Raw genomic sequence first — 18,241 nt, 5'->3', positions numbered from 1 at the left:
TATACCACGGTGCAGTTGGAGTAGACCTGTTCTTGGATATAGACTTAGTAGGGACCACGAGATTCATGGCGTGGCCCAACCAGTCCTGGAATAGTTGTGTGGCCATAGTCGAGTCGGACGAAATCAACGGGCGTGTGCTGTCAAGCTGATTTCTTAGGTCTGGTTGATTAATATTATGCCAAGCTTTGAAGGAGCCCAGGCCAGAGGGAATGGTTGCCTTGTTCGAGGGTTTATTTATTGTCAGAGTGCAAAATACCACGTAGTGGTCTGTCCATGGCATCGGTAGGATATCCGATACCTGGAGGCCCTGAACATTGGAAAAAATGCCATCTAAGATATGTCCCGCCCGATGTCTGAAATAAGAGCCAAGGTGTCTTTATGGTTGTTATCATCTAAGTGAAAATTCATATCGCCCAACACCGTGATGGAATCCTCGAGCGCGAGTGACTCCAGAATTGTGCTTAAGCTGGCTAGAAAGCCTGTCTTGGCTCCTGGGGGTCGGTATAAAAGTAACCCCTTGAAATTGTAGAGGGGACTGAGTTTAATTGCGAACACCAGGGCCTCACATGAGGTATCCGGGGTACGTGAGATTATAACCCCGAACCTTTCCCTGGCTATGATAGCGATCCCGCCACCCTTTTTCTGGGTCTGTCCTGTCTATAGGCTTTATAACCGCTGGGTGTGGCAATCACGACATCCGGTTCTGACGATTCGTCAGTCCACGTCTCCGTGATAAAAAGGATGTCTAGATTGTAATCAGTTATGAGATCTGCTACTTCCTGACTATGTTTACATAAGGATCGTGCATTGATGAGGGCCATGGTCATCGAGACATCCATGCTTTTAGTATGCAGCTTTGTGTGGATTCTATCACGGTTAGTTGATGTTGTAAGAAGGCAATGTGGACAACACCATACAACTTCCTTTGCAGTACTGGTTAGGTCTAATAATGTACAAGCCGGGTCTATGGGCGGTCTGAGACTGAGGAAGGAAGAGTGAGTGTAGACCAACTGGCAATTTTTGGAAATAGGTCCAGGGGTCATGGCCCTCGGCCCGGCGCGGACGGGCGCAGACGGGCTTGCCTTTGGCACGCCCGCTGCGCGGACGGGATGGTCTGATGATTATATTCATGATTGGGCGGAGGAGGGTGGGAGGGCTCGAGCAGCTACACCGCTGACCTTCCCTCTGCAAGATGGCGGCTGAGGAGGGTCAGGTGAAGTCCCAGCGCCTGGTTACAGCCGCGCTGTGACGGCCAGCTGAGTGGGCAGCCTCTGGGCGAAGCAAATCTCACCCTGAGGTAGAACAACAAATTTAAAAATGTACTGCTTAAAATATTTAACAATTTTTAAAAACACGTAATTTTTCAGTCAAAGACGTGCTGATACTGCGAGGTTTGGAGTAGGTAAAGAGTAAAGCAAGGTTCCTCCGGCTTCCGCCTCAGGGGAGAAAAGTGCAAATTTACCTTTAGGGTGACCGGCACTCTGCAAGTTGGATCATGGGCAGTTTGGAGCCCAGAGTGCAGGGACGCAGGGAGGGGGGAGGCTGGGAGGGAATGTTAAGGTTATTAAGTTTTGAAATTTATGCAGTATTTGTTTTATCGACTACAACAAAAAGTAAAGCAGAGCAGGAGGGGTTCAAACCATAAGCACAGATGGATACACAGTGGGATATAGGGGTTAGGGTCCTCAGCTGGAACGTCAATGGACTTGGTGACAAGATCAAGTGTGGCACAGTCCATCAGTAGATCAAGAGACAGGCCCCAAATGTCATCCTCCTACAGGTAACACATCTGATTGGGAACGCATGCCAGGCAATGAACAAGGGAAGATATAAATTAGTGGCACACGCAGGCTTCACTAACGGGTCGCGGGGATATTACTCAAAAAGTTGTTTCCCTTCACTGTATAATCCACATGGTCCGATAACCGGGGTAGATATATAGGTGTCTCGGGTCTATGGGAGGGTAGGACTGTCACATTTGTCTCAGTGTATGTTCCCCCCAGCCTTCAGAGTGACACATTTAAGGACCTTGGTGCGATACTTTTGTCAATCCCAGAAGGCCTTCTCATAACAGGTGGAGACTTTAACGCAGTGGTGTCCGGAGTGCTTGATCGCCATCCCCCACGGGACATTAGACCCGCACAGCGGTGGCTACCTGATTTCCTCAAAGCCATGGGACTGGTGGACAGATGGAGGATACAGAACCCAGATAGGGCCCAATACACCTTCTTGTCGGGCGCCCATCGTAGTCTATCTCGTATGGACTATATCCTAGTCCCGGCGGCACTGGCACTCAATATTCGGGAGATCCACCACTTAGGCAGAGGAATCTTGGACCATTCACCGATCTGGATGAATGTGGTCCTGGGCCAAATGAGTGCTGGGAGTATTGCTCCCATTAATCCGTGGTATTTGCGAGACCCCGATGTTTGAAAGAAAATAACTCAAGCCACGGACCACTACTTCCATGAAAATGAGGGTACAGTAGAATCAGCCCAAACATTATGGGAAGCCTATAAACAGTAATCCGTGGGGAAGCCATATTACTGATCGCAGGTAAGAAAAAAGACAACCAAAAAGATTTGGTGTGGGAAGAAGATACTTAGATTGGAAGAAGAATTAGAACAGGCAGTGACCCCCAAGAAATTACACCTCTTAAATCTAAAACAAGATGAATATAAAAGAATAGCTACAGATAGAGCTAGGGCGCAGGGGAGGGAAACCCAGAGCAGATTTTATGAACAAGGAGACAAGGCAGGGAAGTTAACTGCATGGCTAGATAGGAAAGAATGGGCTGCCTGTCTCGTCCCTGAACTGCATGAAGAGGGTACCAACCCTATAACTGACCCGCAGCAAATAGCAGACTATTACCAGACAGTATACCGCACAACAGGGCAGTACACAGAAGAAGACAACAGTGCTCCACTCCGTGATATCAGGCTCCCCACCCTCACAGACGTGAATCGTGAGTATCTTGAGTCCGCTTTCTTGGACGAAGAGGTGGCTCAGGCGATACGGGCAGTACGTTCGGGGAAGGCATCGGATCCCAATGGCATACCAATCGAGATGTACAAGCTGAGACTGGATAAGATAGCCCCATGCCTTCACTCAATGTTCATAGATAGCAGAGAAAAAGGGATACTTACTATAGATCAAAGGATAGCAAATATTGTGGTCATCCACAAAGAGGGTAAACCCATAACCTGCTGTGCATCCTACAGACCAATATCACTGCTCAACGCAGAACCCAAGATCCTGGCAAAACTATTGGCGATACGTTTGAAAAAAGTGATTGATAGCCTAGTACACCCTGACCAATCTAGTTTCATGCCGCATCGCAACACCGCCTTAAATCTACGCAGACTACATGGTGTTCTGGGCAGAGCAACAACTATCCTAGAACCAGCAATACTAGTATCTCTAGACGCCACCATGGTGTTTGAAATGGTAGAATGGCCATATCTCTTCGCTGTGCTTGACAAATTGGGATTCAGACCCACTTTCGTAAGCTGGGTCCGGCTGCTATACTCAAATCCCATGGCTCAAGTTGTCGTGAACAACTGCAAGTCACCAGCATTCCAACTAAGCTGCGGTACGCGCCAGGGGTGTCCTCTATCGCAGCTTCTTTTTGCCTTAGCCCTGGAGCCCCTGGCGGCTTGGATCGGCAGAGATCCAGTGATCCGCAGTATGCGTTGGTCCCTGGACTGGGAAGATAAGATATCACTGTACGCAGACGGCATTCTGCTATACCGGACCTCCCCGAAAGCCTCCCTAATATGCCTGCTGGACATCCTTGCAGTGTTTGGAGATACTCCGGATTTACCATAAACTGGTCCAAGTCCGTGATTTATGTCCTGCAGGGAGAACCACCCGTTCTCCCAAGGGGCTGCCCGATCCAGAAAGCGTTGGATGGTTTCCGCTACCTCTGCATCTTTATTACGCTGAGCCCTGAACTCCGCTTCACCCACAACCTCTTACCAGCAATACAGAGATTGAAAAGTGACATCAAAAACTGGAAGTCTCTGCCCCTCTCATTATTGGGTAAAGCTGTCCTTTTCAAAATGATGGCACTGCCTGCTTCCTATACGTCCTCCAGAACTCAATTGACCCAGTTCCCATATCGTATTTTAAAGAAATAGAGAATCTCCAAAAAGACCTTTTATGGGACGGTAAAAGCTGTATTGCCTTAGCCAACCTCACCCACAACTGGTATGACGGAGGCATCAGTCTCCCAGGCATTAAAAAGTATTATTGGGCGACCCATCTAGCTGCTATAAACCAGGGGGTTTACGGATGTCCAGGCGATCCGGGGTATGCCATGGACAGATGGCTTGTCCCAGGGTGAAATACAGTAGAGCACTCCATTCTAGGCCCCATAAATACCCCCTCACTGGACCGACCACACATTCGGTCCATATATGACACGTGGTGAACAAACAGCTGGGTGGGATCGCAGACTCACCCTGGCAACTCCACTGTGGAATTCCAAAAAGCTGGGAAGTTTGTGGCAATCCAAGGGCTTTGATAAATGGGACCTTATTGGAATCTCCCAGATTAAAGATCCCTGGGTTAAAAATGAAATCCTTCCTTTTGCCTCCCTCCAACTGCAATATTGCCTGGCGGACACTGAGTACTATAGTTAGCTCCAAATTCAACATGCCCTACACACTCACTTACCAATAGGTCCCCCCCTCCCGGATGCCTCCCCCTTGGAGGATCGACTACTTGATGGCTATCTTCCTGAAAAAACCATCTCCCTGATCTACAAAAAACAAATTAATAATATGGAAGATCCGCTCCAATCTCTTAAGGAGAAATGGATAAGAGACGGCTTAGAACTGGATGAGGAGGACTGGCGGGAGGCGGTCTCCTCCCCGAGGGAAGTGGCGGTCCAGGCCAGATTACATTTAGTACAACTTAAAATTCTACACAGGATTTACACCACAGGGCTGGGTTTGGTCCGTATGGGTAGGGCAGATAGTCGGGAGTGCAGACGTGGGTGTGGGGAGGTTGGCACTTTTATCCACATTATATGGGAATGTGCACACATACAATCTTACTGGCATGTCAAACATTGGACTCTTCGTGAGGTACTCACCATTGACTTACAGTCAGAAGAATGCAGGGGCCTCCTAAACATTTGGGAACTGACGGACCTCACCTCTTACACTAAGCAATGGGCGACTCTGGCTGTAATGATCGCGAAAAGGAACATTGCACAAAACTGGGGGGCCCACCAACCGCACACACTGGGAAAATGGGAAGATAATTTAGACTGGTGCATGTACCGGGAAAAATCAGTTTATGTCACCAGAGGGTGTCCCAAGAAATGGAACAGGGTATGGGTGCCTTGGAACTTGTATACAGGGAATATTTGTACCCCACCGGCACCCCTGAATGAAGACAAGACTCTTGTAACCCCCTAATTGTCATATACTGTTCATCGTAATTTGATTCCCTGTGACCTAAGTCGGAAATTTGGAAAATATTCTGTCTCTTGCTCATGTGTCAATATGGTGAGTTATGTTGATGATGTTTAATAAAAATAATTATAAAAAGAAAAAATTGTGACATCTGCCAGCAGATGAAGGGTTCCACCATGGCACGCCCACCATAAAGGCCTCTGTTGATCTCAGACAGGCTTCTGGCTTTAGTTTACCTGGACCACTGCAGCCTCTTACAATCAGATGGGGGGTGGAAATACATCTTGGTTGCAGTGGATTCCTGCTCTCGATTTGTATGGGTTTGGCCACAGCGATTGGCTGATAACCGAACTGCTTTAATAGATTTGCAACTCGTTAGTGGGACATACACAGTAGCCACATTTCAATCGGACCAGGGTCCGGTGTTCGCCTCAAAAGGTTTACAGAGACACCATGGGAAAATTGGGTGTGACTGGGAGGTATTTTTCCCCATCATCTTGAGGGAAATGCGGTAGTGAAGAGGAAGAACAGGGACTTAAAGCACTCTTTAACAGCGAGGGTATTAAGTTCAGATTGCAGATTGCAATTGGCTTCATCACCTGTAAGGGGTCGAGAGAGCCCTAAACAATCTGCCTAGAAATTCCCTGGGTGGTCGGACTCCCTAGGAGGTCCTGTTTGGGGTTAAGATGTGGGTACCTGACTTCGACAGTCCCAGTACAGTGACGGCTGAAACACCATTTGACATCAATGAAAGTTTGGATGTCTTACAGGTTCTGAACAACTTTCAAGAAGCTCAGAGCAAAATCCAGAAGAAACGTTATGTCACTGGACAAGTGAAGGATGCACCAGCAACTCCTAGTTGGATCCACAAGATTGGTGAACAAGTCCAGGAGAAGATAACATACAAGAAATAATTCAGGCAATTTTACAGAGTGCCTGCACCTGTCCAGGCTGTTGAAGATTCGAGAACTGTACTTCTACCATTCCTTGCTGGTTTAAAAAACAAGAGGTTTGTGTCAATAGATCTCATTAAAACACACTATGTGGCTGGTTCTACACAGTAGGCTAGGAGGGCTCCTAGGTAGTTACATACCTCCTCTCACCACCCTACAGGAAGTCCTGATGGAAGCTTTGATCAATGGTGAAGGCTCTTCTCCCCTTCAGGGGACAGCTAACGCTGAAGTATCACTTCTTTCTGTTACATCAACAAACTCCTTGCAAACATCATGCACAGAAACAGATTTCAATTAAAAAAGATAAAGAAGGTGTCTACCACAATGTACCAGGAGTCTACTCCCAGTTCTCCAAAAATACAGAGCTGGCAAAAATAAATCTAAGAGCCTACGCTAATTCCTCAATTTCAACGACTTCTCTTTGGAATCATCTAGCCTATCACCACTGCTGCCAGAGGTAGATTACGTGAATTATACATTTGGCTGAAAGAGACATACCTTATCCCTCTTTGGGTATACATTTGAATTACAATTTCATTACTTTACCTTTGGATTGGTTTTGTGACGGTCTTTTTCTTGATTCTGAACAGACACTATCTCCCAGAATGCTCTGGTGTTGAACTAGTGAACTTGGTTTTCAAACCCTAATCTTCATCACACAAAGTACATAGAGACCTTTCCCTGGCGAACATTTTTGCTGTTCCAGTTCCTGATGGAACTGTTTGAGATAAGGTATCCTATGATATATTTGGTCCCACTGAATTGATACAAATTCATTATGTATTTAACATTTCTCTGCGTGATTTCATCACCCCTAGTTCTGTCTCTGATGCCTGGGACTTTGATATAGTGCATGAAATACTAGATGATCTACAGCATTTAACTATTTTTAATGATAACAAGATGTATAAGGAAACAGCTAATTATGATTATGTGTTCTGTTTTTAACATTATGGTCACCATTTCCTGCCTAAAAAAGTACTGCCTGTGCAGTATTTAATTAGACACAATGGGAACACTGCGCTACACCACCAAAGGGTAGCTCAAAAGTATTTGCAGAGAAGGTTGTATATTGTCAGGTCATAATAAAGCTGACCCAGAGTCTTATTTTTACAAATTACCACCCTCACAGGCTCAGAAAACTATGCTCACTTGCACTAAACTGATATATTCTGCATCCTTCATTTCCCAGCTGTATGTACAAGGGTTCAACTTCTGGAAATACAAAAGCATTTGGGGAATTAAAGACTGGCAGGTTCAGGGAACCAAGGCTTTATTTAGAGCATGCCTTATACCACAGCAAATGATTTTCCTGAACAAAACTGTGCAGCAAACATCCTGTATTGGCTTGGCTGAGATAAAATATTTGAATACACCAAACAGTCCCACATTTGCACAGTTTGCAAGATGGCAAAAATTCACAAATTACACAGAGGAAACTTTGGACATCGTGCTTCATAATGGCTCATACAATTCTTCAGACACCAATCAAAGGGGATGGTTAGTGTGGCCATTAGCTACTATCTGATGTCAGGCGGGTAGTTGGTACAAGTGGATTATATCATCAAGGGATGCAGTCTTTTTGCTTGCACCTCAGGCTGTGGAGACTGCCTATTGGCCCTCCTTAGAAAATCAGTGTAATTTGTTATACCTTGCATCCCCTCAAAACTTTCAGAGTGTGAGGTGTGTGCGTGTGTGCAGTAGGGATGGGTTTGGTAGGTAGGTCTGTGTGTTTAGTAGTGGGGACCCCAGGCTTGGGGTTCCACATTTTAAGTGTTTTTCTAGAAGATGGCTTGCCATGATAGAAGATGCAGATATCAATGTGACTTTTTATCTTCTTCCCCTGCATGTTCCTGCACTGCTCACCCATCCTTCTCCCCAGGCCACAAGTAGCATGTTATTGAAGGACTGCATCAATCTGAATCTACAATACACATATTACAATTTGTCTCACATCACCATAGGAACAGAACAGTCATAACATTATGGGCTCTTTGTTTTTTAAGAGATTAAAGTGCTGCACCAATTCTGAGGGGGTGGTTGGGCCACCTACTCGAGAATATAATCTGACCCTGCATGCCTGAAAAATGTGGTTACCTTGACTTCCAGTGGAAACCACACCAAATCAGCCATACAAAAACTACATTAGTGACAGCAAGCTTGGCTGTCCTCCTGTCAAGCCTTTACCCTTCACCAGATGGGATCAGACTTCAAACACTGAAGCTAAAGCTTGTACCTCTATGAACTAGAGGCAAGAAAGTAGTAGGGCGCTGTGAGTGCTAGGAACCTACCTGCTAGCTCAAAGAAGCAAAGCCTGGCTGCTGGTGTGCTAGAGTGAGGATCATTGTGGCATGGAGTGTTGAAGATACCATGACTTTGTACTGCTTCCTAAGACCTCTGTGCATGATGCCTACTGCTAGGAGATCTCTGACAAGGCACCCAAACTCACGCAACTGACAAAGATCTGGTGTGTGTCAAACAAAGACAGTAAGGGCCAGATGTATCAAGCTAAATTGCATTCGCAAACGCTGAAATTCGCAGAATTGCAAAATAAGGAATCGCAAAAATTGCGATTCCCTATTTTGCGCATGCATTTAGAGAATTGCAGTTTGCGATTCCCTAAATGCTATGCTATAGGCATCGCATATTGCGATATTGCCTTAAGGCTGTGGTTCCCAAAGTGTGCGCCGCGGCGCCCTGGTGCGCCGTGATTAGAAGCCAGGGGCGCCGCGGCGCAATTCCTCCCCCTCCTTTGTGCTGCCAGGTCACTCTGCATCTCAATTAGTGACTGGTGGAGAAAGCCAATTCTCACACGTGGCAGACATTGCCCCAGGGCACGCATCTCCCGGTGTTTTCTTCTCGCTCCTATCTGGACTGTTTCTCTGAGCCCGGTGCAGCAGCCTGTCCTGTTTCTCTGAGCCCCTATGTAGCGGACTGTCCTGCTTCTCGGACCCTGTGGAGCAGCCTGTTCTTTTCTGTACCCCGGTGGAGCAGCCTGTCCTTTTCTGTGAGCCCGATTGCGCTGCCTGTCCTGTTTCTCTGCCCCCAGTGCAGTTCTTTCTGTGAGTCCAATAAAGCTGCCTGTCCTGTTTCTGTGCCCAGTGGAGCTGCCTGTCCTGTTTCTGTGAGCCCGGTTAAGCTGACTGTCCGGATTCTCTGTGAATGAGTCCAGTGCATGTCTTCCTGTCTTGTCACTCTGTGAGTCTCTGAGGCTGCTGTTGCCCTATTTTTCTGCAAGGAGAGCCTGTCCTGTCTGAATGCGCCGTGTCCACAGTAGGCAGAATGTCCCACTGCCATGTACCCACTTGCACTCTACCTACGGTTGAGGTGCAGCGCCCTGCCCCCTGGCACGGATAGTCTTCACTCTATGAGCTGTCGGCCCTGCCCTGTCTCGTCTGGGTCGCCCGGTTTCCTGCATGAACAAGTGGCAGTCTGTCCCAGACTGTCCCCAGCTCAGGGCCTGTCCCCTGTGTGGCCAAGCCCAGTCGCCACGCTGAGAGAGGGCGTCCTAATGCTCCCTGCCCCTTCCCGAGCTGCCTGCTGCACCCCTGGGCCTCCATTGCCATCTGCTGGTCATGTAGCTGTATTATACAGCTGCCACTTGCACCCTGCATGCTGTGCTTGGGGACAGAGGAAAGTTGGGGGCACTGTGAGGTCCCTGGTGTAACTGTGAGTGGCTGAAGGTTGTGTGCATGTGAGCGGGGCACAGACGTGTGAGCAATGCATGAACAGTGACGTTTTGAGTTTTCGCTGAAGTTCCTAGAGGGGAGCTTTTCATAGATAAGTTTCAGTGGTACAAAAACACAGGAGTAGCCAACGTGCCCCCTTTATTAAGCTGCTTGTGCAAGACAACAACATAGCAGGAACTAATGTCACACTATTTGTACACTGTTTATATATTAAGGCGGGGTGGGGTGAAACACATTTCCCTATTTTTCACATCTGAAAGATGGGGGGACATGAAGCAAAGTAAGCGTGTTCCATTTTAATTACACAAAACAAGAAAAGTACAGAACCAGTTTGCTCCATTTTGTTATAAAAAATAACATCAGACAGGCGGGTGTCACCCCATGTGATGGTGTCACCCGGTACGGTCCTCACCCCTCGCACCCCCTAGTGACGCAGCTGTATCTGGTGATTGCTTATTGCGCTCATCAGCCCCAGCACCTTACCTGCTCCTGCTGCCCCAGTGGCGAGCTGCTCATTACTGGACTAGGGGACTCTGTAATTACTGATGGAGAGCGTTGGGAGGGTACAGGATCAGAGGCCTGGTGGAGAGCGTTGGGTGGGTACAGGGTCAGAGGCCTGGTGGAGAGCGTTGGGCGGGTGGGTGCGGGGTCAGGGGCCTGGTGGAGAGCATTGGGTGGGTGCAGGGCCAGGGGCCTGGTGGAGAGCGTTGGGTGGGTGCAGGTTCAGGGGCCTGGTGGAGAGCGTTGGGTGGGTGGGTACAGAGGATAGAAGGGTGCAAGGCAGAGAGGAGAAGGGTGCAAGGCAGAGGGGAGAAGGGTGCAAGGCAGAGAGGAGAAGGGTGCAAGGCAGAGGGGAGAAGGGTGCAAGGCAGAGAGAAGGGTGCAGGGCAGAGGGGAGAAGGGTGCAAGGCAGAGAGGAGAAGGATGCAAGGCAGAGGGGAGAAGGGTGCAAGGCAGAGGGGAGAAGGGTGCAAGGCAGAGGGGAGAAGGGTGCAAGGCAGAGGAGAGTAGGGTGCAAGGCAGAGGAGAGTAGGGTGCAAGGCAGAGGAGAGTAGGGTGCAAGGCAGAGGAGAGTAGGGTGGAAGGCAGAGGAGAGAAGGGTCCAAGGCTGAGGTGAAGTAGGGTACAAGGGGAAGGGGTAGAAGGGTGCAAGGTGGAGGGGGAGATGGGTGTAAGGCAGAGGGGGAAAGGGTGCAAGGGGGATGGTGATGAAGTTAAAAATTCCCCCCACCCCCGAAAACATTTCTGCGGATGCCCATGATCAGAGCCCACCTCACGTAAACTTCTTGTAACGCCACAGAGCTCCTTGAGCCTTTCTCTAGCCTGGTTACTTTTAGTGGGAGTGTTTTATACTACTCTATGATGGTGTTGTATGCATTGAGATGTACTTTATAAGATGTTTGTGATTGCAAATAAGGTTTTATGACAGTGATGGCTACTCTCTGAATCCTTCATCACGTCTAGGCTTGATTCTTCATGTAGACCAGTGGTTCCCGAAGGGTGTGCCGCGGCACCCCGGTGTGCGGGTAAAAAAATGGTGGGGAGCCACGGACAACTGCCAATTAGGTCAAGGGAGCCACGGGTCAAAAAAGTTTGGGAACCACTGCCTTAAGGAATCACAAATTACCACCAACTTCAAGTTGGTGGTAATTTGCGATTTCATGAAAACAAAAGCACTTTTTTGCTTTTTTCTCACATGCACATTTCAGGGGTGCAACAGGGTGTCCTTTTGGAACCCTTGCACCCTTGAAATTGCGTGCACAATTTGCGAGTACCTATTGGGTTTCGCAATTTGCGCACACAATTCCCATTCATTCCTGAGGGCTTCTTGGCCCATAGGAATGAATGGGAAGGTATTCCTTAATTGCGACTCGCAATTACCCGCTACCGCGCTACCGCGGTTTCCCGCTGTACGCGGGAATTTCAAAAATGGCTTGATCGTGACAAAGCCAGCTCGTCATCCGCGCACCGCAGGTAACGTTGATGACGAGCTGGCTTTGTCATCAGCATCGAAGGGGTTAAGGAATGCATAGGAATCACAATTATTATTGTGATTCCTACATACACAGCAGTTTGCAAGTTCTTAATAGCGATTTGCAAAAATTCGCTATTAAGGAGTCGCAAATTTGTTTTTTGATTCATATGCCCCAGAACCTCTTGCGCACCAACTAAGTAAATTGCTTTTCTGACACTGTCATTACCCCAAAGCTTGTAATTATAGGAAGATCATCCATTAGGAGGGAGTGCCTTGTTGAACAGGTGGTAGTAATTACACTCTTTAAATACCAATACACTAGAGTTCAAAATGTAACAGGTAAGATAAACTGCTCCTATTAACCCACTGTGTCCCTTCTGAAAGAAATTTTTACTGCACTCTTGTATGTTTTATCAGTCACAGCAGCACCTGGACATTATATTTTTTGAAGGCCTTTTTGGTGCTACCTGTATCTCAACGTTCTATTTTACGCCCTGCTGAAACGTAAGCTTTGTCTTCTCGCCATTGCCAACACCTTGGAATCAAACTGAGATGGAAGTCTCAGTATTCGTTAATGTCTCCTGTATTACTTTTCCTGTGCTTCCTGGCACAAGAGGCAATACTAGTTAAAATGTTTGCTCAGTTAGTCAGAGTTCCCTGTGCCTCAAAACTGGTCCTAAAGCCACAAAGACAAATTATGAAAAATGTACGAGAAGAAATTGTTTGAAATACTTATTCAGGTGCATTTTTTGGAAATATATATCATAGCATCCAGGCTGCATAATGTCCTCTACTGACAAAGACATCAGCGAGTTAGACCACTTAGATGCCCATGGGTTGAACCCTAGACAAAGAAGGGAGCAACAGCCCAGCATCAATTGTATACTTTTAGACATCTGGGAACCTGAATGTTACTCAGGAAAGATGGAAGCGGCTAATAGGGAGGTGGTTCTTGCTATTAAAATGTTGGAGTGGTACAGAAATGAGGAGAGCTCACATGATCTGGTCAAAATCAGAGACAGGGAGGACAATTTGAACCACTCTCTCTCTATAGAACAACGACTGATCTCACAGAACTTCATAATATCTGGGCCCAAAGTTCTTTTGTGGGAAATTTTACTCTAAGAGCTAAATGCTTGCTGCTAACATTTAGAGAGACCCCCAGGTCTTTAACTCAATTCTGCCTTACACAACTAAACCTTTTCTCCTTACAAAGTTGATAAGATGAGCAGTGAGGCTGAAAAATGCAGAAATACCAGTTAATGAGAGCTTTTCAAAATAACAACAAATGAAGTACGAAGAGCTATAGAAAAATAAATTTCATGCACTTGTGCATGTCGGGCATTACCACATAACGGAGACCAAAACATACGAGAGTCATGCTGAAGGGAACTGCCAACTTATGTTTTTCTGCACTTTCTGCCAGCCAGTCTGGCAAGTGAAGTCTGCCACCCACTGATAGATGGTTTAATGTATACAGATGCGTAAAATAAATTATTTTTGCAAGTGGCTGCCTGCCTCACGCAACTTTTGCATCTATTTGTGCCCCACACCCACTGAAAACCTAGAAATTGTTGGTATTTCAACAACAGAGAGCATCAAGGAAATATGTGGCAGCATTCCACACCAACCTGCTTGCCCAAGGAAGTCAGAAATGGTAAAAAATAAAAAAATTATAAAAATATACCTTACACAAGCTCTCCAGAAAAATCTGTCATGACGAGAGACGTGTCTTCCACCAATAAATTTTATTAAATTGTGCATTTATAAGCAACCCCAAAAGAACGTCATTAAAAAATACTTTCATATTTTAGGTTTGTCATGCCCTGAGTCTGAACAACCCTTTAATTGGTCCAAAATGTGTTTGTCTGCTTCAGAAATAACAGAAGGTAACAAGTAACGCTATTACAATTTTTTTTAAAACAATCTTCCTTGAATGTGGCACAATGGAACTGCACAACCTAATAAGACATTTTGGGAAGACGGACACAGGAGTAGACAAACATTAGGGCAGTGATGAGGTTATATATGAGAACCCTTTGAAATTGATCTATGCCAATATAGAATACTACTGTCTCACCTTTTCTTTATGTAACTTGCTAAAAGGTGCTAACTGTATCTACCTGTTAGGGTATTGTTCTATTGTTTCTGCCCGAACTCTTAGTAACTGTTCATGTTAAAACTAAAATCACGTCTCACCAGCATGCTTCTTGAGAGTTTGTATTTTCTCAAAAGTTTGACTTGCTTCAGATTGAGTCTGCAGCTCTTTGCTTCCTGTTTAAGTAACTTCTGGATCTGAGTGGTGATTTTCATCTTGGGTTTGAGGCGCACGGTATGGTTACCAGGAACAAGGCTCTCAAAGCAATGCGGACAAATCCCTTCATCTGTGGCTTTACCTTTCAGTTCTGCAAGGGAAAGTCCCGAATAAAAATACTTTACACATTTCAGTAAACAAGCATTAGTTTGAAAAAGGTTCATTATAAGGTTTCGTCATCAAAATTGTCATTTTATCAAAGAAAATAATCGGAAACAGAGCAATTCTCATGGACAGCGACTGAAGTTCTTGATAAATATCAAAATAAAAGATGACATAAACAACAGTTCAGCTCGATTCAAAAATACAACCTAAACTTGAAAATCACAACCTAAAAAAAATATTTAATTGACAAGTTATGTTATTATAAAAAGTTTGATGAAAACAAAATGTAATACCTCATAGGCTATAAAATGTATAACAATTACATTTTATAAATAATACAACATTTTGGTACATCAATAAGGGTACCAAGTGATCCCACCCCAAGGCTGGTACTGTCCGCTAATATTAGCTTTTTAACCCACATTACATTGTATGGTTTTTTAAGTCCATTATTAATGATAAATGAAAGACAAAGCATCACACATGACCACCTAACAATATTAAAAGTGAGACTGCCTAGTTTCTCTTCTGTCCAACATAACAGGTACTTGGTCAGAGACAGAAGTTTGTACTCCAAAGCAATCCAGGGTAGCGAGATCAAACTCTCAAATTCTAGCTCCCATTAGGCAGTGTAACAGTTCATACTAGATACTGATAATTCGCATGTGAGCCAACATTCATCGTATCAGGCGCAGCTGCTGTACTCAAAAATATGCTGCTATCAGCCAAGCCCTAAGGTAAGAGGTCAAGTAGGTAGAACGTTTATCAGACTATGGCCTCAACTACAAGTTCCCTGGTGTAGGATGCAATTTCTATTGCACACAATAAAATATGACACTGCAGGGTTTGACATTTTTTGGGCGTGATAAATAGCACATTTTCAGAGTTTTGCCGAAAAATGGGGCTTTACTGGGTCTTTCAATTCTTGTAAATTTCAGTAGGTTTCACCTAAATAAATATATCAAGAGTATGCAGACTTTATACCTTTGAACAACCATCAATTGTTATACCTGCACATACAGTAAAAATCCAGGGAACTCGTATTTATGAATACTACTATGAGACAAACGACAAAAACTTAAATCCTCAATTATGAATTATGAAAAATTGATGGACCATTCATTGTAGCTGTAGCTGTTCCTGGAAATTTACCTGTGTCTCCCTTTCCTTTAATTTAGTTAGTGTTTGTCTTTTGTATCATTTTACAACTAGCATTGGCAAAGCCAATAGGTCTTGCATTTGCGAGAGGTTCTATTTTTGTTTTCTCTATTATACAGAAGTTCTATGGATAGTAAGTGTAGATTGTTTGTGTTTGTGTTAACAAAATATTTTTTAATATTTTGCTGATTAAGTGATGTATGTTGGGTGTTTTGTCTGCCACAATAGAACTACTGGCTTTTTAGGTCGAGCCTAGTGCAGCGCACATGCGCTGCTCTATGGGAGGCTTCTTGTGAGCACTCCAAACTTCCCCGAAACTTCTCCGTGTGGGTGTGTCTACGCCAACACATTTGATTGGCCTTTGCGTGTGGCTTTTAATAATGAAAGCACGCAAATGGCCAAAGGCGGGTGCATGTCCTACCTCATCTTCAAATGTTCACTCCCACGGCGTTTGGGTCTCGGGAGCGAGCAGGGGAGTGCAGGGTGCAGCTGCATTCCTCCTCGGGTCATGGATCAGGTTACTAAATAAACAGCGAGGTCGCTTTCACTTTGGTGGCGCGCTTGTTTCAGTTAGCTTTGAAGATTGCTGCATCAGCCGGGGTTCTTTAGTCAAGATAGTCTGTTTTTGATGTTTATAGGGTAGCACATTACACGATTGGGCACTTCAGTTTCTCTAAGCGCGAGTGGGATAGTAATTGCATTACCGCTTCACATAACAGAGAATGGACACTTCAAACCAAGGTTACTGCATTATTGGTAACTCGTGCAGGCATGGTGCCCGGTAGATAGGACGGCATCTGATTATTTTTTTCTTTAATAAAACTCGAGCCGGTCATCAGACGGGGAGGGGACGGTCAATCACTTTTGGGCTCAATTACGGTTTCAGTGCTTCCACATGAAGTATTTACTTACCAGGGTTTTATTGGGGAGTGAGATACATACACAGTGCGGTTCTTTTTTCCAGAGGTTATCAATGTATGCTTGTAGTGCACAAGGACACGCCGTGTTATTGCGCGGAGATTTAGGCAGCATGATTAAGTGCACAAGTAAGATTTCTGATGCATGCTGGATCTTGTAGTATGCTGCACCCCGTATTAGAAAGACATTTCATTTTTATAAATTAATTAGCACTGGTAGCAAGGGTTTTGTTTTCTTTGTCTTCCTTTTTTTAGTCATTACGGTGTTTTGGGGGTACTCAAATAAGGAGCAGCACTATAACGTTTGTGTCTGAGCACATGGTCCTAAGCACATACTGGTGGTGTGCAGAATATTTACAGTGCATGATGACTGATTTGCAGAGTTGGTTTACTACACTGTTACGGGCATTTCTCTCTTTCTTGCCGTTGATAGAACTAGATTATTTTCGGAGAACCGCCAGGTCTAGAGGAACATGGCGTCAGGCTGACGCCTGATGCGAGAGCTCCGGTCTGAATCGGATTTCCCCGCAGTACAGGCCGAGCTGACGGTCACCAAACGGTGAGAAGGAGCATGAGTCCGCGCTATTTTTAGAGGTCTAAAAGTTAACTTTTGTCCATCTGTTATTTCCCACTTTCTGTAAGGAAATGTGCCGAGGTTTGTGTTTCGATCCTGCACACGACTAGCGGCAGGACCCTGCGGCGCCTCTGAAGCATGGGCTGGAGCTGTGAGCGGGTGAGAACTACCTGTTGGGCGGGAGCTGCGTCTCTTCCAATCCTAGCAGACGGCGAGGCAGGAGAGGCGAGCAGCGCTGACATCGGAGAAGCGTGGGAGCAATGTCGAGGCCGGGCGAGTATCTGGCGGAGGTCGAGGCAGGGACTGGCTAGAGTCAGTCTCCGCTCACCTCTTAGCCAAAACTACAACAACGCCGCACGGTCAGTAAAGGGAGTGCGGAGGTCTGAGCCTCAAGCTGCGGCGAGCGCTGTTAGCCCAGCAGGGGCCAAGTACTTCTGGGGGGGTGCCTGGGGCAGCTATTGCAAACTCTGTGGACATTGCCCCTACCATTCTGAATCTGGGGCTGTATGAGGGGATGGACCCAGGTGCGATTTCTATTTCTGCGCAATTGTACCCTCCTCGCCCTCGAGCTGAAGTAGAAACAACCTCCCCACCTGCAGCCTCTGGGGGAACCCTGAGGGGGGGAAAGATAAGGCTCAAATACCCATACCCCCTGTTTTGTCGGTAGCCCAGGTGGTACCTGTCAGGAACAGATATCAGCTCAGGTCTAACTTAGAGCTACAAGGGACTGGGACTGGGCATCTGAGTACCCCTAGGGCAGAGGTAATACCATCTACCCCAAAAGAAAGGAGGAAAGGGAAAAGGGATAAAACTGGGAGAGCGGGGGGGGCGAAGAAGCAAAAGCTGCCTAGTGCTTGTTCATCCCAGCCAAAACCTACACCCTCTCTCAGGTCATATTTCAGAATCATGGAGCAAACTGCAGACCCTAAGGGGGGGAAAGCTTCCATACCATCTCCCACCTCCAAGTTAGACCCTACGATCAGCACATTAAGTACTCAATCAGTAGCACGGTCCGGTGTGTCCCAACCAGTGAGTTTGGAAAATAGGTACACGGCGTTAGCAGACACAGAGGATCAGACGGACACTGAAGAAGAGCTACTAAGTCAAAATTCTCCGCAAGTAACTCAAGCGGT

The 18,241-nt window shown here is 46.1% G+C and overlaps 1 protein-coding gene across 1 annotated transcript in view; it reads right to left on the bottom strand.

Moving 5' to 3' along the window:
• The window catches only part of RMP24 (ribonuclease MRP subunit p24), a 254,804-nt gene that overhangs the window by 87,107 nt on the left and 149,456 nt on the right, over positions 1-18,241 (bottom strand). Inside the window, exon 3 of the mRNA XM_078685722.1 lies at positions 14,240-14,445. Coding sequence (XP_078541848.1) covers positions 14,240-14,445 — 206 coding nt within the window. The remainder of the gene's footprint in view (positions 1-14,239; positions 14,446-18,241) is intronic.

This window comes from Lissotriton helveticus, chromosome 4_1 (assembly GCF_964261635.1).
Source record: "Lissotriton helveticus chromosome 4_1, aLisHel1.1, whole genome shotgun sequence".
In the NCBI taxonomy this organism is placed as follows: Eukaryota; Metazoa; Chordata; class Amphibia; order Caudata; family Salamandridae; genus Lissotriton; species Lissotriton helveticus.
This window is presented reverse-complemented; position numbering and strand designations above follow the sequence as displayed.